The sequence below is a fragment of the Myiozetetes cayanensis genome, unplaced genomic scaffold, assembly GCF_022539395.1.
Source record: "Myiozetetes cayanensis isolate MyiCay16 unplaced genomic scaffold, myiCay2020 scf18, whole genome shotgun sequence".
NCBI lineage: Eukaryota > Metazoa > Chordata > Aves > Passeriformes > Tyrannidae > Myiozetetes > Myiozetetes cayanensis.
Genome location: NW_026087389.1, coordinates 11,541,017 through 11,564,665, shown reverse-complemented (window position 1 = coordinate 11,564,665; position 23,649 = coordinate 11,541,017). Strand labels below are relative to the sequence as shown.

Below are 23,649 nucleotides of genomic sequence, written 5' to 3'. Positions count from 1 at the left end.
AACTAGGGGAAAAAGTCAGAGATTGGGGAAGCAGGCATCAATTTCCACATGAACTCCAGAGGGACTATAATCTTTGTACATCTTCTGAGGAGGTACTTGTGAGAACAGTGGATTGTAATGAGCCATGAAAAGAAAATCCCCAGTCCATGATATAGAGCCTGCTCTCTTGTCAGCAGGAACTTGCATTCTTTAGCACATTTTCAGTCCTCGAAAACGTCTTCTTTCTCTCTTACCGTGTGTGCCTGTAGTGTTACCTGGCACACACTGCTTGGCACAGCCCATGTTACCATTGTGTTGGCTTGAAAAGATAATTCATTGCAATCATAAAGAAAACAAATGCATATTCTTCGTGTTGTATCCATATTTTAATACCAATCCTGATGAGCTGATACTTTAGGAAGACGCAGGCAAACAGTCCCTTGCTTAACAGACTCAGATATCAACTGGTCAGACTACGAAGAAAGGATGTTGTTCTTTCACAGACAGAAACTGAGAAGGTAAACAAATATATTCAGGAGCAAATACAGACCTGGCAGCAAACTCACGTACTGGATTAAAATCCTCAGGTGCACAGCAAAAGGCTGTACCATACAAACAATATTCTTCATTTACATTCAATGACACATTTGAGGGTAAAGCAACAAAGTAATTGAAGGGATGGCACAGGTCCACTGTATCGGTTCATGTTTCTGTAGTTAATATATTTACCTCATAAAAAAATCTAAAAAGCATCAAAGGCTGCTCAAGGTTGCGTGGGTAAGTACAGTCGGCAGAGGAACAGGTTGCAGGAGTAAGAAAAAGCAAATGGGCAAATAAAGAGGGAATTGAGTGGGGAGGGGAGAATAGAGAGAGATGGGGTAAAACGTAAGAAAAATTAAACTGGGTAAACTCATCAGTTGTAACAGGAAAGAACAGGTTCTCTGAATTACCAAATTGTCCTCATTTCCTAATCTGTAATAGTTGAGGGGATGAAGGGAACTGAGGCCTCAGAGGTTTAAAAAAAAAATATTATTATAAAACATGTAGCACAAAAGCATGCAATATGCAATTCCTGTGACTAAAGTTACAACCTCAGGTATTATAGGAAAGACTTCTCTAAGCAGGACAATGGTCTTCTCTACTGTACCTATAACTTTTATTCCAGGTATAAAATACTTTTAAAAATATTTTCTGCAACTCTTTTTTTAAATGTAGTAATACTGCAGTTAGAGGCAGGAAATGCTTTTGTTGCTTATGTATAATGTTACACAAAATCATGTTACAGCAGAGCCCCCCCTATCAAAACAGGTCTATTGAAGCTCCAGTTATTTCCTATTCTTTATTAAACACTCAAATCCCTTTGTGAAAACACAAACCAAAGGCTGCTTTACACAGACTTCCTTGAAATCAATGCCCACTATTAAGAACAACTATTTTTTTTGTCCCCAAACTCAAAACATGGATCAGCCTCTCAAGGTTAACGTCCTTGTCACAGTACAGTTCTCATCCACTAAGCACTGGCCACTGTTGAGAGTCAATACTTCAAATAGCCTACAATTTGCAAACCACAAAGCTCTATGCCTCCAGGAAGCCCCCATGGTGTATGTTTTTACTCAGACTTCAAAAAGCTATCAGAACAAACACTGGTGGAAAGGGAAGGTGAAAGGCCCAGGGGATGAACGATCAAAATCAAGTAAATGAGCACAAACAGTTTACAGAAAGGGAGAGAAATTTCATTGCAAGAGAGCAATCTGAATGCCTGAGCAACCCATTGTGGAGAGTTTTAATAAGATCAAAGTTACATTAAAAGCTTAAAACCTAAGTATTTTCCACCCAGATACTGCAAAACCACAAGTGAGAACTGTAACATCCAACAACAGTAGCATCCCGTTTCATACACAAGAAAACAGAAATAAAGATGAGAAAATTTCTTCTTTGGTATTGCATAAATAAACTACTGACCTGAGAACATGATCTAGACTACGTGGCTTCCACCTCCTTGCTCTACGTGAACAAGAGGACTCTTAGAGAAAGCTGCCCACTGCAAGTGAGTTCACTCAGGGTGATTTCAGGTCACCCTGAAATCCTCGCTCCACCTGTGCACAGAGTATTTCAGTCATCTCTCCCCCAAAAAGTAACCCTTCAAAGTAAAATTCCACCTTAAACATCTAAAGAAGCAATTATAAATCAGGTAAGTCCCCCTTCTTGTTTTTTTGGAGAATTTAACAATCACTTCAAAAAGTACCATGTTTGGACAGTTCAGTCCCATACCTGAATCCACAGGGATCCTCTGAATCCCTCACATTTAGCCATACTGACATCAACCAACTCCTTAGCAAGAAAAACGACCTTTTCTTCTCAGAAGGATGATGCTCAATTGAGCAGCAGTAATCAACAAGTATATATCACATCTATATTTTGTTACTCTTCAGAACAAACTGTACTTTGTTGCTTTAGTACTTTTTTCAAGGGACACATTGAAGCATCCCAAACCTGCAGCGGCAAATATACTAGAATTAAAAAAAAAGATATTCCCATTCATTCCAGGAGATACAAGGTATTACTGAATTATGATCTTTTTAATGCTCTACAGTTGCTCAGCCAAATTCTACAGACACATAATAAAACCCATTGTTTTTACATTATGTTCTTTCTCAAGAGGAAAATGTTTTCACACTTGAAATTACAGCAAGAGTGCACTGAATTTGCAAAATGAAACACCTAAAAAGGACAACAAAAAATCCAAACAAAAGGCAGCACATGCATCCTTGTGTGCAGGATCTGTAGTACACTAAGTTTCATGAAAGTAAGAGTAATGGTGTTGTTCCATGCCATGTTCTTCTAATCCAAATTGTTTGCAATTTCAGGAGTGAAATCAAAATTAAATGCAGAACTTGGTCTCTAAGGAACAGGATATTTGGGTTGTAGTGATTGTAGCAATGCACCTCCACTTATAAAAATGATAATGCAGCAGAAATTTTAAAACCTGAATATAGTTCTACTCTGCAATTGTGTGTTTATGGAACTTTACAACCATCAATCGTGCAAAACAGTAGCATTGCTTTAACAGGGAAATAAACTTGTTAATTTCCTCCTTTTGAATATTTAATTTTGCCACCCACCAACTTGTTGTGGGTTTTTTGTTTGTTTGGGGTTTTGTCTGTTTATTTTTCCCTTTTTCCTTACAAAAGGTACCCCTCAGTGAAGGAACCCCATTGAACAAAGGATTTCCTAAGCATGTCAGGCAAGACTCACAACAGCCTGACAGGGCAGTTTACATAATGGGATAATGAAGCCAAGAGGCATTAGATAATCTGGAAATGGTCACCAAGTAAGTTAGTGGTGACGTGAAGGCAAACGTGAGCACAGAACACAGCAGCCTCTTGGCCACATCCACCACACATGTCCTGCCAGTGAGTTGGACTGTGCAATAAATAGGGTCCAAGAGCTTACAGTTGCTGTTGTAATTATTCAAAATTCAGCAAAGTAACAGCCCTAAATATGCAAGATGCTTCCTTTCTCCCAGGGAATGCAACTTTCCACAAAAACTACATCCCCCCAAAATAACAAAGCCTGGATTAACTGGAAAGACTTGTGACCACAAGAGACTCTACACAGAAGTAAGATTATTATACACAGCAGCACTTCCAGCTCTCAGTTTTACCACAAATCTCTAGATAAGTGCACCTCTTTCAAAATCCCAGATCCTAAACACATGCAACTGAGTGCAAATCTCAGTTTGTTTAATTTATGTATCTAGCTCTTGCGGCTTAGGAGAATCTTATACATATATCTGACCCGAGTTTATCTAAGGAAAGAAACAATCTTTACAGACTTTTTTTTTTTTTTAATGAAAGGAAAATCATTCTTTGGGGGCTTACTATCATGAGTACTTTGGCCAGCTGACTACCAATGTCACTGCCAACTGAAACAGCAACTGTTCAGTTTCAAAATACTTGTAAAAACCCACAGTCATCCCCCAAGCTCTCCCCACACTATCAGATCCACATTTTATCCTCAAATTAAGATAAACAAAATCTATTACAGCATCTTTCTATTTTGCAACAGGGATTTGAAACTTAACTTTAGGATAACTGGTAGAGCAATTGCTGTTCTTGGAGGCAAAAAAGGAAACTTAATTAGAATGCACTTGGAGCAGACTATTTTGGCAGCTCAATTCCCAACAGCCTCCATCTGCAGAGGGCAATCTCAGGCACAGAGTTAGTCTGGGTTTTCCCTTCAGCCCCTCCTCTTTCAAGAGCTCACAATGTAACAACACTAGAACATCCACAGGTCAGAAAAATCCCCTCTACCTTGCACATCCCTACAGCAGGCTGAAAATGTGGGTAGAAATATTTGAGGGCAAAATAAGCTGGCACACAACTTCAGAGACCAAGAAAGATGGGCAGGGGAAACAGCAGCAGTAGCAAATTGGAATAAAGAACAGAAGTAAATGGGAGAGAGGTAAGAGCATTAGCAGAAACTAGTCAAAGTTAAGGGAGGTCTGATGGAGAGTGGAAGCTAATATTAAGAAAAGAAAATGCATGTAAGTGATTGACAGGTTGTGGGTTGCTTGTTTTTTTCCTTTCCCAAGTGGAAAGATTCCGTAGAAGTAAAGATACCCTATGGTCAAACAAAACCCATCTGCTGGAATTCTTTTTATTTTCTTAATAGGATTTTTTTCCCCGTAAATAGCACAAATAATTGATTTCATATTTACAGCAGGACTTCAGTGAAGTGCAAAAAATAAAGGAATTAATTATGCACTAAGGAGAAAAAAGAACTCAGTACAGGACAACAGGTCAATTACAAAGCATTACCCAAATCCATCGCAGTTTTTGTGTGTGCCAGCCTGGGGAATATGCAATCACTTAACTGGACCTGATATCAGAACGCAACTTACAATGGAGAGATAATTAAGATATTCTTTCTATATTCTAAAGTTTTAAATGCTTAACTTCACCACCATAATACTCTTGTCTTTTCAAAGTAATTTTCTTTATAGATTGAGGCAGCACCTACATCCCTACTGCTTTCTACGTGCAAACAAAAACTTCAGAAAAACAAGCCCTACAGAGTAGAATAGAAATAACAAACTAAACACAAACACAATAGCCAGCAAAGCCCAGAGTGAAAGCTCTGTTTGCTTTGAGGCTCAGCTCACACTTGTGCAAGTGTAAGGTACTTTGCTACTCAGGGCAGCAAAAAGGAGTCAGTACACATTGTTCTTCACCACCATCAAAGGACTGGTTAGAGAGCAACAGGACTTCTTCCCGAAGGCTGCCCATAGCCCTGCCTTCAAAGGGTATGGTGTAACGTGATGAGTAGGAAAAACACTGATTACATCATATGGTGTAGAACCACCAATGGTCCTTCCATGGCATAAATGTCACTTTCGTGAAGCTCCTCTTGCTCAAGAATAAAAAGGGTGAGTGGGAGTAAAATAAAAGGCTCCCTTTCATTCTTTTCAATTACCCAGAAGATCACTGTGGTAGCCTACACTGTACCCACCACAAGGGCTTACACAGGAGCTAGGTCTTCTTTTCCACAGAAGCTCTCAAATGTTGCTACATCACCTGATGCCTGATAATTCCCTAATCCATATCTGCTTGATCCCAGAAGAACAACCTGTTGGATGGATACTCCAATGGAAACATCAACTCCAAAGAACAGTCTTAGCCTCCTCTAAGCACAGGATCTGCTGGAGAGTGCAATGACCATCTGCCTCTGATGATTCTCTTGCAATGAACACATCACCCCTCCAAAGCTCTGAGATTACAGACTTGATCCTGCAATTCTGTCATTACAGTCAGGACCAGGATCTCCCAATACTAATATGAATGAGGCACACAGCCAGTTAGTAAGTTAACACTTCCTGGACTTCTGTTTTCATTCAGAAGGAATGAGCACAAATCTTGACTTTGATTCCACAAGAACACTCTAAGGTCAATAAATCTGGATATTCTGCTCCAAAGGTCAATATGAGCTTACAGGATGCCACCACTTAAAAGGCAGGGATTGATTCCTTCAGGTCAACCTTTCTGTGTAAATGCAGTACAAATTCCCAGTTCCTATGTGGTCACCGGGACTTCCACATCACTACAGTTTAATCTGCTCAAGAGGGGATCATAAAAGGAAGTGATGCCTCCCTGGCAACAATCCTCTCCCAGCCTCTGTCCATACAACACCAGCCAACTTTCACAAAAAGGAGAGAAGGAGATTTATGCTTGAAGTACCCCTCAAGGATTTTAGGTTTTGTTTGTTTTAGAGGTTTAGGGAAAAGAGACTGTGAAAGAACAAGCAGAGTTAATCTCCAGCTTTTAAATAAAACACAGCTACACAGATTTCTTTGCCCTTGGGCTTTTGTTTTTCCTCTTGACTGAAATCCTGCTCAGCCTCACCTGATACTGACAGGGATGGCAACCCACCAGACCCTTGCAGCCAACAATTTTTTTATTTTCCTTTATTAAAACAGGAGCCAGGTTGGGAAAACCAGGACATGAAATGTGCCTAAATTCCATTTGGCCTAAGAGAAGATTATCCTATTCTAATGCAACACAAGCAAAGAATTCCAAATGTCAAGATCTCCCACAAAAAAATATGCTGCTTAGTGACAGGATGTTTAATTATTCTCAGTGCAATGAAAAGGTTTAGACTGCCCCATTCCTGCTGATGTCAGTGAGGAGTGCCCTCCAAATTACAAAGTTGGGAATATGACATTTATCTACAGTCAACCATTTAAAGCTTGTCTCCTACGGTTGTTAAAATAACCCAAACTCCTGAAAATAATATTCCACAAATGCCAGCTACGTTGCTGTGTTGAGACCTGAACAAAGTGAGATATGCCTTGAATAATAATAAAAAAGTCAAATATAAAAAAAATACAATTAAGACCAATGTGATACACAATTATTTCACTGTTGCATTTTTCTATCTTAGCGTAACTTTAATCTCCCTTAATATCTAGTCGACCTGCTTGCTTAAGTGAAGTGCTAAAAAATACTTAAAATTTGAATCCTACTTTTAAATCCTCAATTTTTAACTGGAACTGAAATTATGCTGAGTGGTGCTGTTCACATGCATATCTTACATCAAGGTTCTCCCACTATGTCATTAACTAATTTGCAAGCCAGTATGGGATCTCATCCAATCAAAAGTGGCAAAATATAAAAACACCAAGGATGTGCCACTTCCACAAGAAGGAAGCACACATTCAGCATTTCCAGCCTTAATTTCACACTCAGGAACACGAGGGATTCTCAAGAATAAGGCACATTGCTCAATTCTCACCACTTTATGTCATCTTATACCAACACACTGTGTCTTCAGTTAGGGAGCACATCCATGCTATTACTTCAGGCTTTTAAGGCACATTCAATCCCTCTACCATGACTAGCAGGGGAAACAAGGAGACAGACTTGTTCTCTCATATACAAGAAACACTTATAAATGCAAGGCAAAAAGTTACTGGCAACAAAAGACAAGGTCACAAACAAGTTCATCTTCACCTGTTCTAAGAAACTTAAAACTACTGTTATCCTGTATGGGTAAAAAGAATAGCAAAGCCAGAAAGCTTGTCTTTCAATATTCTCATTTGTATCTCTTCTTATGAAAAGTGTGTCTTTTATTACATTTAAATTTGCTCAATTGAGAAATGTGTTCAGCTCTTACGAGTGTTAGATATGCACTGCTTCTTTCGCATTAAGAAATAAGGTAGTTTTTAACTCTAGTCATGTATAACAATTTTTTGTCAAAAAGAGAAGAGGAGAATTGCAGTCAAACACACTGCAGTGCCTCAGAAAGGATGAACACTTCACCAGCAGTTCGACAGTAAAGACAGACAGGAAAGTGAACCATGCCTGACATATCACATATGCTCCAATAAGATTTAATTTTACATTAATCAAGCACAAGACAAATGCAATGTGCCAAAACCAATGAAATGGGCATATCTAGAGCCAATCTTTCAAAAGATGTCATGAGACACATCAACAGATCATGATTTTACATGAGTTTTACAGCATCAATTCTTGGGTGAGAGACAGTTACACAAAAACTACAACGAGCACTAAGTTATTCAAGTGATTCACTGAACTTTCCTCTAAGTTTCTCATCAGTTGGCATAACATTCCTTGGTGCAAGGTATGTTGAAATAAGCACTGTCCAAAGACTGTCACTGTTAGCTTTTATCTTCTTTAGAGTAAGACACAGAACATACAGTTCCCTCTTGAACAATCCTTTTCCCTCACTTACCTTATGCAGTGCTCCATTTACAACTAAAGCAGCTGCCACATATCACCCACCTTGGCCAAGAGCATCAGTAGTTCCCTCCCTCATCCACACACACACTAGCATAAGTTTAAAAGCAGTGTACTTTAAGTTGCCTTTCAAATCCTGTTTGTTTTTTAAGCAGCTTGTTAATTTAGGTAAAACCCTCTTGCAATTTAGAGATTATGTCCTCCTTTTTATGCATTTGATCGCACAACAAGTCTGGAAAGGAAGTATCATCCTGTAAATTAATAGGCCTTGAAACTCTGTCCTCAGTTAAAGTACGAATAGGTCCACAACCAAGTCCTACAGAGTAGCCCATCTGCCAGCAAATACTTTAAAAAAACCCCAAAAAACTAGATGCTGCTGTAAACATTCTAGAAAGTAGGTTATACCTTGCCCTTCAAGCAATAAAAACATGTCTGGACACAAAACTAGAAGTGAGATGAAAGTACATTTTTCTTCCACTCACCATGCTGCTGCCTGTCTGTTTTACCCTGACACCAGCACTAACAAATGTCCAGGCAAACTGCACACGACTGTTCTCAACATGGAATACATCATCTTCCTGTGCAAAGATGATTTGGCAGAGCAAGAAATCTCTGCTAAATAACATCTCTCAATAGTCAAGTTACACTTTGCTTTATTTCATGCTATTAGCTTTGCTTCCACCTCCTTGGACCACCCTAAGGGATGTTCTTCAAATACTTGCAGATAATCATATCTCCCACTTAGACATCATTTAGCCAAGTTTCAAGCATTTCTTTTCATCTTCCTTCCCTCATAAATCAATCCCTTCAGTCTCTCCAGCATTCTTGCAGCTCTTCCCTGAATTTCTTCCAAACTACTGACATCTTTCAGCAACTAAAGAACTTCCAATTGCATGCTGTACTCTAGACGCGTTTTTTTGTACTCTAAAGAAAGATAATTAAGCCTTTTCAAGAAATATTAATGCTCCAAGCCTGGAATAAATCTAAATCAGAGATTGCATTATTTTGTCTTTTTCCAGAATGGATAGTAATTATCCCCATTTCACAGAGCAGAAGAGCAGAGAGAAATATCTGACTTATTGCTGCACACAAGCAGTGCCAGAATAAGAAACAGATCCATGTTCTGCCATTCCCAGTTGTGGTCTACCAAGTTTCAGCCTACAGACAACATAAGACAATGTTCCCAGGCTGTGATCTACAGGCAAACACAAGTCATTTCCAAGTGAGTATGGAACCTGGGGAGCCCAACAGTTGCTCACATGAGTGGGCACAGTGCTCGAGGCTGTTGGCACCAGTGGGACCATGCAACACCCTACAACGTGCCATGGTCTGTAATTACCTTCAATAGTCAGGATACAAATCTCTGATACATCTACTCGATTTTTATTGCTATGTAGAGGTTTGTTTCTAAAACCAGGCATCAGCTATGACCAGGTTAACTACTCAAACCAGCAACTCAATTCCAGAGGTTAAGACTGGTTTTAAAGTAGAGGACTGACTGACTGCCAGGCTGAGGCAGTACAAAGACATTTCCAACTTGGGCATTTCCCTCCCTTCTCTCCCACTCCCTGATACATTTGCGAAGGAATCATGGAGAAATAACTTCAGAAAAATTAAAAGGAGATCTTCACAAAATAAATCTGTAAGAGACTGTATGAAGGAAAGCAAGGATGAAGAATGGAGGGGAAGGGAGAGAAAAGCCTGATAAGTTAAATTATAAAAAAAATTATAAAAAAAGGCAAAAACACCAAAACCCCATAAACAGGATGCAGACACATTAAAAAAGCAACGCTGATCTAACAAAGGAATGTGAACTGCAGTTGACTTAAACAGCATCACAGCAATAGCCCTCCCCCTACACACAGATCTCTGCAACTCTTAAAGACGTGGGGTTTTAGGCTCTTCCAAATTCTGTGCTTCTTTCCCATTGCTTGATACCTCTTAGCTTAAGATAATTTAACTTACTGCCTTTTCTTTCCAGACAACAAGAGCACCCAAGTTTGACCCAGACTAAAGTAAAGCAAACTAAGTTGTATTATTCTGCCTACCTTAGAGAGGTATTAAATTCTAACATTCTGGTACATATTCTTCTCATTGAAAGAACAAACTATAAAGGGTCCTCTGTTTCAAGGTCTCCTGTTAAGTCTAACCAAGATTAGATAATGAACACCTCTCTGAAAGGTATCATTTCTTCCCACAAACTCAATCTACAGAGCTAAATGCCATTCTCTAAGTCCATATACAATTTTCTTAATGTAACTGCTGGTTCACAATCACAGTTCCTGCTTACACATCCTCAGTAGTGGCAAAGATTACTTATGAGGTTTCTCCCTGTCCCAAGAAGAACCATTTCCTCCATCCAAAATGTGGAAATGGCAATGTAAATGCCATCCTCCTGTTCTTCTCTTTCATCAAACTTTTGCCTTGAGGAGAGGAAAACTACTAAGAACATTACATTTTTAAGCAAGGTATTATCTTGATTTTCAGCATTAAGGTCATTTACACATTATTTCACCACCTACCTAAAGGTACCTACCTCAGTGAACCCTTACAAGCCTTTCTATGCTAGAAAAATAAAATCATATATGTGGTTATGGTTACTTTAAATATTATTCTTTAAATATGCATTGAGCTTACTAATTAGGGTCTCAGACCTATTTGCAAAGTCTAGCATTTGGTGACAAAACTGGAATTACAGCTAGGTTAGAATACAGAATTTTTTGTCTAGTCAGAAGAATTATCTTGTGATAGGAAGAAGAAAGGAAATTTGCAGAGGATCAAAATGAGTGCAGTTGCATCATGCCCCAAGTTAAATGGAAAAATAGTCCCTCTCCAGCAGGGAATCGGGAAACTTTACCTTTCTCTGTAGATCAATTGCTATGTGATTGTTTGCTGTCACAGAATATTAGGATTTCTTTCCTCCACTTGTATAACAGAAGTAATCTCACTCATCTCTCTAAAGAGGGTGGGGGATTAACTTGTGACAAATAGGCTGAAGACACTACAGAAATACAAAAAGTACTCCCAAGTAGCGATATAATCTTATCCCACAATCTGAGTAAAACGCAGCACCTATTATTGCCTTTTGAAAAGGCTCAGAACGACTCTCCTGCCTTAGAAGAAGGAGGAAAAAAACCCAGTAATGACACTTATAAACTCTAGCACCCATCATTTCCCATGCTCTAACCTAAGGAGGCATAAATCCTTCCTGTAATTCACCAAGGATGAAAAATACAGTCATATATAACATCATAAAACCAGGAGACACAAGCAATAAAAAAAACCTTTCAAGATGTCCAAAAAGCCATTTATCAAGCAGTTTTTGCTTGAGGCAAGTTAGGTAATAACATGCAGAACAGAGCCAATTTAAGGAACTCACATCCAATATACTATATTTAATAAGTAGCTACAGGTAAAAATGATTGCAGGTTTGCTTTCCTTTATTTGTTCAGAGGGCTCTGGTGCAAATCATACATACATTAAGAGAGGAGAGATTACCACAAACCTTTCTGGGCACAGCATGATTTCTATGTTACTGCCACTTAACAAGAAGTCATTTTGAGCCCCAAGTCTGTTGACTCAGGAGATGTGGCTTCAGGCCATTGAGTCTCACAATATAAGTCACAGCCACCATCATTTAATTAGGAGAGGTACCACCGGATCAGTGGTCCAACCGGGTATGAGCAGATTTCAAAACTTCAGGAGACCACTGGTAATGCTTAGACTTGCAATATGGAAAGATCATCTACACTTGACATAAATTTGTATCTGTTAACTGATAAGCACCTACCTGGAATTCGGATTTTAAATTTACCACTTTGTCCAAACCCACCATCTATTATTCCATCTTCTCCTGTAGACAGTTTCACTTTCAGACCCACAAAAATCTGGATGTTTGTTTCCTTTTTAAACAGCGAACGACCAATCACACTGTAGTCGTCCATCACCTGCAAAAGAAACAGGGACTCATGAATCTACAATATAAAGTAACAAGAAATTATCTGTGATATACTCTGAGTTTGGCAACTTCTACCACCCTTTAAAAACCATTTACCCCCAAATGAACAAATCTCCAGACAAGTTGTTGCAGTGTGGAGCATAGGCCTGAAAAGACCTCTGCCAGAAACAAGTCAGGGCAGGTCAGAGCTAAGTTGGAACTGCTTAGACATTAAGGCTGTGCTGACCAAAAAGAAACAATAAGTCAAGTAGAACCGAGACAAGAAAAATTTGCAACTAGAGATCGGATGTAATCTGGTGGTGGGATTTAATTATACGATGTTTACAGTTAGGTAAATGGATTAATACTTGAATATAATCAAAGTGATATGTAAGTTTATGTTTAACTACTATGTCTCCTGTGAAATGTAAAACCAATCATGTAACCTTGCTTGGAAAAAAGTATAAAAGATGCGTTCAAAATGTGGGTCTTTGGGTACCTGTCTTGGGACAGGAGTCCACAGGGACCCCGGGCCCTGAATAAAGCACCGCATAAACTGACACTCTGTGAGTTTGTGTTCTGATTACGGGCAGCAAAGTCATCTCAACTGTTGAGTTTAAGGTAATTTGTGTCTAAAACCATAAAAGCCTGTACAAGTTAACATATTTCTACTTTTACCTTTCTTCTCAAAACACAGGAAGAACAAAACATGCTGCAAAGGTCAGTTAATTAAAATCTTTCTTCTGCTTTGAAACCTTTCCATGAAAGTCACTTAAGTACCTATGTTCACAAAAAGTTTATTCCATTAGTTATCCTACAGCTAAGAACATTATCACCTACATAAACATTCTTTCTCTTAGCTCCAGACCTGCACTCCAACAGCTACACTTCCAAAGAAATGACAGTTTCTAAATGGAGTCTTTTAAATATTCACCTTTACATACATATTGATTTGTTAAACTAAAAGCCTTATGACCATTGTATCCAATTTTAATTTCAAGGTTTGTAACCCAGTGGGAAGAACCATTCCAAGTTGAATTCTTAATTAAGCTATCAGGAACAAGAGGCAGCAATGTTGGTGGGTAAGGCAAGATAAACAACCCTCCCTTAGGCATTACAAAGTATAAGGTGCAGTCAAGTGAGCCTAATCCTGTAGGTGTGAATATCCTTGTATACCTAAAGCCTGGAGTTGCTCTACCTTGTAGACACAGAAAGAACATTTATTTAATCGGAAGAAATATGGGGATATTACTTAAATCTTTCCAAGATTATTTTCTGTGGTAAAAGTTGCAGCTCTTCTTCGTATCTTAGGAGTCATTTTTAGCTACACCTAAGGGTTTCAAAGACCAAAGTGACTTAGAACAGTGAAAAATTATAACCAGTTTAGAACACTCCCCTTTATTCAGTTTTAACAGTGACTCACAGTATTGCTGGTTTATTAAGCAACTATCCTTCCCTGAAGCTCCTCCATAAACTGTAATGCATATACAGACTCAAATCCCTATATTTGCTATTATTTTGCTACATATATACACCTCTATTTTAATGTCAATCTCAGTATGGTAGTAAACCGAGTATCAGAAATTTAATTTTTGTTTCATTTTAAACAGAGCTTACTAGCTCAGCTATAAACAGCCTTGAAAGGGTTATGCAGTATTGCAGCACAGTGGCAAGACCTCTCCCTATCCCAGACCACATCCAGGATGAAAAGTATCCACAGTCCCTCTTCCTTCTTTCACATGGAGATGACAACAGGACAGGCAGCTCCACTCCAAGCTGGGTACAGTCAAACCTGTAGGAAACAGCACTCAGACGTCTCAACAACATTCTCTGCTCGAACATCCACTCCTCATCTTTTCCCAAAAGGTCACATTTGTATTTTTTTATCATGTCTGTCCTTTCCCATTGCTTCAAAATAGCTGATGAACCATTAATGGTAGTATCACTGCTTGGCAACCTCTGGCTTAAATTTAAAACTGAATAATGTCTTTTACCAGAGCCCCTGATAATAGGTGGTAGTAGAGGGGGAAGATAAGCTTTCAGGCACACTCGCCTGTCTTTGGGTCTGAAACAGAAGAGTAGCACAAAACGAAGCTGTTAATTCCAACCTGAAGAAGCACTTACATTCTCTAAATCTTTTTTTTCCAGTTGCATTAGCTGGAGAAATAAAAATATTACTTCTCCCTATAAACCTTTTATTCCTAGAACAAGAATTTCAAAACTCCATCCCTATTCTCCACTGTCTGCCATGTGCTTCTTTCCCCTGTGTTTGAAACACAGATGGTCTCTTATGCTCCAGTGAGGATCTTCCACATAACTATGATTTTTGTAGTTATCTCCCAAAATGGCACAGGAAGCCAACTTTAAAAGGCCACATAAAGATCTTTTATTTTTCCAAGAGCACTTCAAAGTTATCTTTAACTTAATTAAATATGGAATTACAGGGTGAGCAATCATACTGGACTAGTATGGTTCAGTTTAGAGCCTCCCCAGCAAGGAGGAGGCTCCTCAGCAACTAAAATGATTTCTGTGAACAACTGTTACAGTCATCACAGACCTTTGAGTAAAACAGTAATGACAACCTACAACTGCTGATTAGAACAGCAACACAATGTATTACCATTTAGTTCTGGCACACTCACTTAAAACCTTTGATTTTAAAAAATCCCTTGTCTTTTATAAGGAAATGTGCTTTTTAGGATCTTGCTCTTGTACATTCAGTTTAGGAAACAGACCAAGGGCTCCAGTTGCACTGTTCTTTTCACTCTAATGGTCAACTCATTAAAACAAAACCCCCTCCTTCAAGTGGTCAATATGTTCTGCTGGTAACACCACGATTCCTTGGGCATCTCTATAAGCCATTAGAAACAAAACTGCTTTAGTGGTGCTGAAGCAATAAGTGATCAGTGACTTGCCTGAGTGGTTGTTTGGAATAAAACCTTTATGACCTGAAGTCTCAGTCTCGTGCATTGAATATCATATACCCCATCCTATGTTGTCCATCCCCTCCAGTTATCCTATCATCAGTTTATCCCTGACAAAGACTAAATAACATGAGAATGCCTGCTGTAACAGGAACAAAGATAACTTGATCAGTCTTTGCATTGAAATAAATGACTGTTGGAGAGAATTACTATGAAGCAAAGCTCATTTTCTCAACTTAAAGACAATGTTAGAAAAATTTTTAAAAAATTAATTTTTTGGTTTAGCCTTGCTTTGTAAAAAGGCAGAGAAATGCATGTTGTTCTCCCTAACTGAAACGCAACACTTCCAATTACTTTACCAGCAATTTACCTCCAATTGTGGGATTTTAAGTTAATCCCCTTTGAGTTCTCAGAACATCTACAATGGCAATCATTTGGTCTATTAGCTGAGTAGCCTTTTGGGAGAGTTTTCTGATTTTCTCTCTTTTTTTTTCTTTTGGTATAAAATATTATGAACTTAGAAAGCCAAATGCCACAAAGACAGTAAGGGATATGCAGTCTGCTCTGAAGCAGCAGCAAGGGGCCTAGCAACGAGGGCAGACTAATTTTATTAACTTCAGGGAAACTTCAAAAAGCTTTAGGGCTTTAATGCCAGACAGAGACGACCCCAAAAGTCAGTTTAAGTGCTGCATAAACAAAGGATTAGGGCAAGAAAAAGCTGAAGGCTCCTTGCATTTCTTGTTTATATTGTCATATGACCTAGCAGGAGTGGGAGAGGGTTGCCTCTCTGACTTTAATCCCCCATGGTGTACAGTGGCGTTTCAGTTCACTGACCTACATTACGATAATATTTTTTTAAATTTATGGGCAGAGGTGCAGCATCAAACTCACTTAAGGACTTTAAAAAAAGAAAAGGGGTGGGAAGGGAAAAATACCCAGAAGAGAAATTTTCTGGCTGGTACAGTCTCCCCCTCTCACTTAGGTTAGATCAGCAGCTTAGAAAGGGATTTCAAGTTCAAAGGGAACGTCTCTGTTACTCTTGTTTTATGGCTTAGACCAGAGGACACAATAGCACTGAGTTTATGAAATATCCCTTCCCACTTGGCTTTTGTGTTTGCACAAAAAAAGTAAACAGGGTTTTATAGCCATAGGTGAAGTATGTGCATCTCTGGCACATAACCCTTGTGCTAACACCAAGAAGTTCACAGTAAAAAAAATAACCAATTCTCACTCCCCATCTCAGCACTGCTTACCCGACCATACACTGCAAAACCACAGTTCATGGTACATGTGTTGGCCTTCAGTGCAAACCATAGTATAATTCTGAGGGAAAACAATTTTGTGATTCCCCTTTGAGCAGGACAGCAAGTTATACTGTCCAGATTGTTAAACCACCCCCCTTTTTAAGGTAACTTAGAAATGACTGTCATCTGAACACCCTCTCAAACAACCCATCACACATTTTGAGACTAAATAAGTCCCACCTCTTAAAAATATCTGTACAAGGAAAAAGAAAAGCATATCAGAATAGAAAAACACAGGAGGAAACAAAGTGGTGCCAGAATGAGATCAAAATAAGGAAAGGTTTGAGACTGGGAAAGTAAAAGCATTGAATATTAAATAGTAGAAAAGATACACAGAGAAAGAATAACCTTTTCTGATTTATTATATGGATTTAAAAAGAAATAATTTTTTAAAGAAAGATGGAAACAAGTCTAAGGATTATTCTCAGCAAACTGACAAATGGTCCTTTGAAACCAAAACAGAAAAACAACAGGAGAGGAAAAAGAACAAAAAGAGTCTATGACTAACCCTGAAAATACAAAGTATTTTTATTACTTTTTGTACTTTAGAAAAAGAACACTTGAGACATCTTCATCATGATCAGTGACAGCTCATGTATTTCTAGAAAACAGTTTCAAGCACTTTCCATTTTTGTGTCAGAAATGAGAATATTCTGGAGACTGCAAATTCCTGTTTTTTTTTAAAACAGTTTCATGCATGGAGAAGATGACAGCACATGAGGCCACACAAGGGTGAAGGAGAAGGGAATTAAGAGGATTTCACCAACAATCAAGTTTCCAGCTTTTTTGACTCTACAAAGACTTCTAGCTTATAGTTGGTTACTGAGAACCAGGTGAACAACTTGGTAAAAAGAAAGAATTACTTGGTCAGCCACAGTTTTTCCTCAAGAGCTTGCTTACAGCAGCATAAAGACCTTCCTTTCTGCAATTCCCTCCAGCACCAGAAGCCTTTGCCTGTTTGTTGGGCTCCAAAGATCTTCTTTCTCACCATCCTCTAAGTGAACAACAGACTTCTGCCTTTGAACACGCACCCATGAGCAAGGAATGGAAACGAAATGTCTTCATGTCTCATTACTGCTGTTTTAGTAGAGCAAGAAGCCATCACAAACATCTCTTCAGAGCCTTGTTTTTCAGATGTTTGTCCCATCTCTCCCCAGCCTATGTTCCTTGTATCCAATAAACATTTTCCTTTCTCTGCCTTTCTGAATAAGGGGATGAGTGCATTTGAGAATATCTAACAAGCAGCCCTAAAATGCCCTTCTCTTTGCTGAGCATCCTGCTATAACTACAGCCTTGTAAACCCAGTACATAGCAGAAAAGGAGTCATGAATACTGATTCAGGACCACGAGTGAGAAGTGCACAGCCAGACTGCTTTAGGTTTTGAAAGTTCTATACCTACCAGTCAGTATTCTTCAGACATGCACAGGGCACCAAGATGGCACTAACTTCATTATACACCTTTATAGTGCAAGATTCCTTCACTTCTATTTAAAATTTAGAAGGTTTGAATTCCAAAAAAACTATAAGCACCAAATTCCTGACACTGCCTGAATGCACACATTAATTTTACCAAGTAAGAAGAGACTGGTTGATGTCATGATTTTATTTTATTTTTTATTAATCTATGCTGCCTTCCTTTTATGTAGGAAAAGCAACATCAACAGCTATGGAACAGAGTAGGTTAAAGGACTGTTACCACATACTACACCATCCATCTCCAGACCAGCCAGCCCTGGCTTGCTATACAGATTAAAAACACTGTGATGATTACTATTCAGGAAAAAACCCCAAGAAACAGGCTGTTCTGTAGACAAGATGATCTGTAGATGCAGAGGTCTTGACCTGGCCTCAGAAACAGGACACAGAGAGGACTGCCAAGCTGGAGAGAGCTCTGAACAGCCAGGCGGACTCTGGTGGATCTCCAGGACTTAGGAACACACAGGCACCTTCTTAACTATTTTAAAATATTCTAACTGTGGTGATCTCAGGTTCCAAGACCCTAAACATCCAAAAGGAAACATCAGTGGGACCTGGCAAGTTTAATTCGGAACAGTGCATAGACCTGGCACACAGCAGGAGGTCAAGTATAGCAACAGTAAATTATCTGTTTCTAAAGGAAACTGCCCACAAACAACCTGGAGAGGGCAGGGGGGAACAAAGAACAGAGGCATACAAAATCCTCACTGGAAATTAAGCAGGCAACAAGGACAGGACAGGTCTGCAAAGAGCTGCCTGAAGCAAATGATGCAGAGGGAGAAGAGAGAGCTGACTCTGGACACAGACTCACCTTCCCTTCTGAAAACATCCTATGGACATATGAACATCTCGAGTCCATCCCCTCCCCTAATGATCTCTAACTCCAGTGTGTGGATCTGCTGCCCAAAGCCACCATCTCACTTGGTTAACAGTCTCCTCCTTCCATTTGGCAACAAGGTTTGTGGAAGGAAGCGACACAAGCCTGTGCTACACAGTTGAACATTTGTAACTCAAACCCACTGAGGGTGTACAGTAGAGGGACAGCTACAGTTCAGCAGTATGGAGGTTTAGTTTTACTTCATCTTTTTACTTTAAAAATGCCTAGGAAATTACATTTATATAAAACCTAAGTTATTTAAGTTGTGGAACTGGGCACTTAAGAAGTTAAGAAATGCCAGATGTCCATACAATCTTATTCCTGTCCCTCTTTGATATGCCCCACGATATACTCTTTACATGACCACATCCAAAAAAATTTCAGAGGAACCTCGCCTTATTAAGTGCACAGGGTAGAGGCACAGGGGAACAGAATTAATGTTGCACAGGCAACTGTAAATCTGGTATTTCCTAACTTTCAAGTTCTTGATTTTGCAACCTAAGTAACATTCTTAATTTATTTTTGTATCCAATAAATAAAATGGTGTATTGCTTGCCTTGCTGACAAACTGATTCCCCCACAGGTGACTCTTACACAACCTCAGAAAAATCAAGACCAGCTGTCCACACACTTGCAAGACCCAAAAGCATGCCTGCATTTGAAATTTAATAATATAAATAATAACCATAGGTGTTACTCAAACCTTGCAAAATTCTACTATCCAGTCATTGGAACAAGCCATTTCTTTTGCTGGTTAGTGAGCAAAACACTAATGTTTTCATATGGGCAAGCAAGCACATTCTGTGATTTAGCTGGTACACTTACAACAAATTTATTGTACTGTGTTAATCCATATGCTGTGTCAGTCAGCAAACATCACCATTCTTTTCTCAGCACTGTTTAACAGAAATAGTATTTCTGTTTAATGAGCAGACAGTCCTCCCTTCCCCCTTTCCCCACTAAGCTTCTCAAACTCTTTTACTCAAAAACTAAACAAGAGCCAATAAATAAATGCATCTTTTATGCTCCTATTTTACAGTGCATTTTAACCAGTGAATGTGCTGTGCACTTTTATTCACCTGATTGCCTTCATCTCTGTATTATTACTGTATTTAGCATACCATCAGCAGCCAAGCAGAACCAAACAAACTCATGTTCAGACTTCAAAGCAGGAAAAATATTAATTGTGGCGTCTGCGTGTTTACAGTAGATGATGGAGTGACATCCACCACTTCTCCCAGCAAGAGTCACAGAAGGTTCTGCAGACAGCCCAGGTCACTGCCTGTGCCTGCAGGCAGCACTCACTCAGATTTCACAGTTTGGCCTTGTTACTCTCTCTTTGTGCCCGTATCAGTCTGCACACCATGGCAGTCACCCAGAAAGCATCTTTACCTGGCTGATGCAGAGTTTTACTTGTTATCCTGCACTGACACTGTAAGAAAACAGCAGATGCAACAGTAGCCCTACCAAGCCAATGAAACCTTCTTTCTTAGATATAAGTTAGATGAGAGAATCTAACTATCCAAGCAGGTAAAATTTAATTCCTTTCATTCCTAGCAGCAATGCAACTGTGCAACAGAAAACTTGAACAGTATTTCTGTGGCAAATATTTAAAATACAGTGTATAGGTACAACTCTGTGAAACAAATTCTGGTATTACTCATATCTGGAAAGGATTCAGTGAAAAAAAGTACCAGTGTTGCTTATAAACAATCCACTACTCGGAATCTTTCCAGATAGGAATACTTTGGCACTTTCATATTAACTTACTGCCTCCCCAAGCAATGGCAGCTTCCCCAGAAATCTGGTCTCATTCCTTTATGAACCACATTGGATGTTCCTATTCACTCATGTGCAAGTTCATTTTTCCTCCTTTGTACCCTCCTTCAGCAATCTGGTTAAGTGTGTGGCTGAGCTATTGCAAACTTGACATGTGCTCAGTAAATAAATGCTGGTGTTTTCACTCATAAAAAGCCATAAGGCATTAAAATACAAAATATGGCTCATAATTGTTAAAAAACCCACTATTTTCACAACTGCTGCTTTTGAAAATGTCTACTCTCCAAGAGATTGAGTCGTTGCTGGTCATCAACAAACTTAATAGCATTTTCTGAAATTTCCTGCAGTTGCTTACTAATACTCCACAATATCTCATCCTTCTTCTGAAAAGCCAGAAAGATCTGTGAAGGTGACAAAGACCTTCCATTTGACCACTCAGGGAAGGCACTTGCTCATGCTATCCCAGTGAGAAAAACCCCAACACTTTCAAAAGATGCTGAAAGATAAGCTTTCTGTCTTCCATTCAGGTTTCAGAAGAGATGTGCCGATAAAGATCTTGATCACTTACTCTGCTTTTGCATCTTGCTCCTGCAACAATACATTTCTCCTTGGGGACTCTTAGATCACACCAATATTCAAACAATTAGTAACATGTTGTTATTAAGCAATAAGCAATTCTTCCATCCCCTAGAAACTAAGCATGCTGGCTACATGATGGCCTCAATCCACATGAGAATGAGTTCAACAAGAAAACTTACTGCCCAGCAGCGCACAAAACCTGTGAACAGAGTGGCTATGAACGAAACCAGGACATCCCACAGATGTGGCACATGAAGGGAAACTGCTGAAGAAACAAGTGCAACATGATTACCCTCAGGCAAAGACTAAGAGCAGGGTTAAACAATGAGAGAGATACACATTGAAACCTTTGAAATAGAGAAAATTAATTCTTAACGTCAGAGGAATACAGAGAAGGCATCTTTAGGGAGAACAAGCCCATTCTGATAGGAAAACATTTCTGCTGTGCTTAAAATGGGAAACCATCACAGCCAACACATGTATACTTTTCACTGCACAAGCTTGAAAATGCAGAAGGTGCAGCTCACGCTATGCAAGCAAGGCAGAGACTTCTCCTTTTGTTCTGCCACAGAGCTACTGATTTACAGTTACTCTTGACAATAGAACCCTGTGGCAACCATCTTAAGATAAATCCTGCTTGTGAAAACACTTTCAAAACAGAATATCTGAGTCATGCAGGAAAGCATGATGCACTTCTACAGTTCACCTTTCAGTTCAAACTCTCTGCACTAAACCTGTACCTCCGAGGAAGCCAAAGAGCAAATAATGTGACAAATATAAAGGATTTATCCCAGGAACTGAGTAACTGCTTCATGAGTCAGACTGGAATTAGTCTGCAATGCTGCACAGAGGTTAAATTCAGAGAGGAAGGTATTTCAGAGATGGTACTAGGGTTAATACACATCTCTTTGACCACAGAATTGCAAAGAGCTGAAGGGTGAGCAGATTGTCTCCAGAAGCACAAGACCAAGGAAAACAGTTGCTGTTTATCTTCACAATTCGTTTGTCTCCAACTTCAGAAGCTGCTGACCTGCCACAATTCAGCAAGCCCACATCCACAGTCCGCACTGTATGCCAAATCAGAGGGACAAACCTCTTTCACAGCATCTCATCTGTCCTTTTTTTCACCAAGATTCCCACATCACACTCCTTAAGGCCACACTGGTGCTCTCAATAGCACTCAGCCTTCTTTTACCTTTTTATCAGGACTTGTTGCCAGCCTAGCTTTTTCCTATTGAAAGTAAATTTGTCAGGCAGCCAAGAGTTTGTAAAAATAAAGTGTCCAGAGGGTGACAGTCTCTGCCTCCACACAACCGCACCAGAAAGATGCTCTTGACAGAAACTTCCTTCCACTGAACTTCTCCCCTCTCTTAAGTCCTCTCTGTAAGAGAAAACTGGACTAGTATTTCACATCGCTTTAAAATCATCAAGTTAAGCAAATACAAACCTCTGTCAGTGCCCTCTTAGTTCTCAGGGAACAGTGTATTTTGATTTTCCTTAAAACTAACCCATAATCATACTCTACCACAAAAAAAAAGGTCTAAAACAAAACAGGAGCATTCACACATTTCCACAACAGTTCAAGAGTATCAAATAATATAATCAGATTAAAATCACGACTCTAGTTGAATCATGCAACTTTTTATAACTGAGACCTCAGTTTGATGCATTACGCAGCACCTCAGAAAACACTGACTTCTAATATACCACAGTAATATATACTCCCCTTCCCTCTACCCCCAAAATAAACAAGCCCCAAAACGCAGCAGATAAACAAGTAAGGATTAAAAAAAAAAAGGAGGTTCAAGGATGCACTGCAGACAGGTAAGTTCAAGGACTTTAGTGAACAACACCAGTCAGGTTTGACTCTTTCCCTCCCAGTGCCCCACACAGTCTTGGCATTAGAGAGCCAAAATACCAAAAGTAAAGAGTGAGCAGTACAAAATGCAGTGCAGGAGTACTTGATTTTTTTGTATAAAATGTTACCATCACTTCAGCAGATAAGAAGCACTGGGAAGCTTAGGCGTGAAATTTCCGTAAAATATACAATTGAAGACTGCTAGTTCAAGTATGATTTTTACTTTAAAATATGGTGTAGTGAATACCATATTTTCCATTGATTTGATTTCTATGTGAAACAGGAAAAACGTCAAACGTGTTCATAGAGAGTCAAAAAATCTTTGAGAATAAATAGTCGTCTTTTATTAAAAAAAAAAAAAATTAACCTTAAAATCCAAGAGGGTGCTGTGCACTAGGGGCACACAAGAAAAATACCATGATGCTGAAACTTAATGAATTTACAGTTCTTACCATTTCATCAGTGATCTGAAAGTAATCAGAATAGGAACAAAAACCAAACCATAAATGCCTGATTTCTCCCAGGTAAACTGGTAGTTAAACTGCAGGGAATTAATTTTAATTCTAGCAACAAGTAGGGAGGCTTGGGAGAGCCCGCATCAGATTAGCAGCAACATTTTACAAACAGGCACTATTGAATTCCACTACAACCCCATTATGGGGGCATGTTTCTACCCT

The 23,649-nt window shown here is 39.1% G+C and overlaps 1 protein-coding gene across 3 annotated transcripts in view; it reads right to left on the bottom strand.

Moving 5' to 3' along the window:
- EEFSEC (eukaryotic elongation factor, selenocysteine-tRNA specific) overlaps positions 1-23,649 on the bottom strand; it is a 121,358-nt gene that overhangs the window by 31,712 nt on the left and 65,997 nt on the right. For all 3 annotated transcript variants that reach the window (XR_007628663.1, XM_050312826.1, XM_050312825.1), the window contains one exon: positions 12,028-12,184. Coding sequence is in view for 2 of the 3 variants with exons in the window: in XM_050312826.1 (XP_050168783.1) it covers positions 12,028-12,184 (157 nt within the window). In the remaining variant the exon portion in view is untranslated. The remainder of the gene's footprint in view (positions 1-12,027; positions 12,185-23,649) is intronic.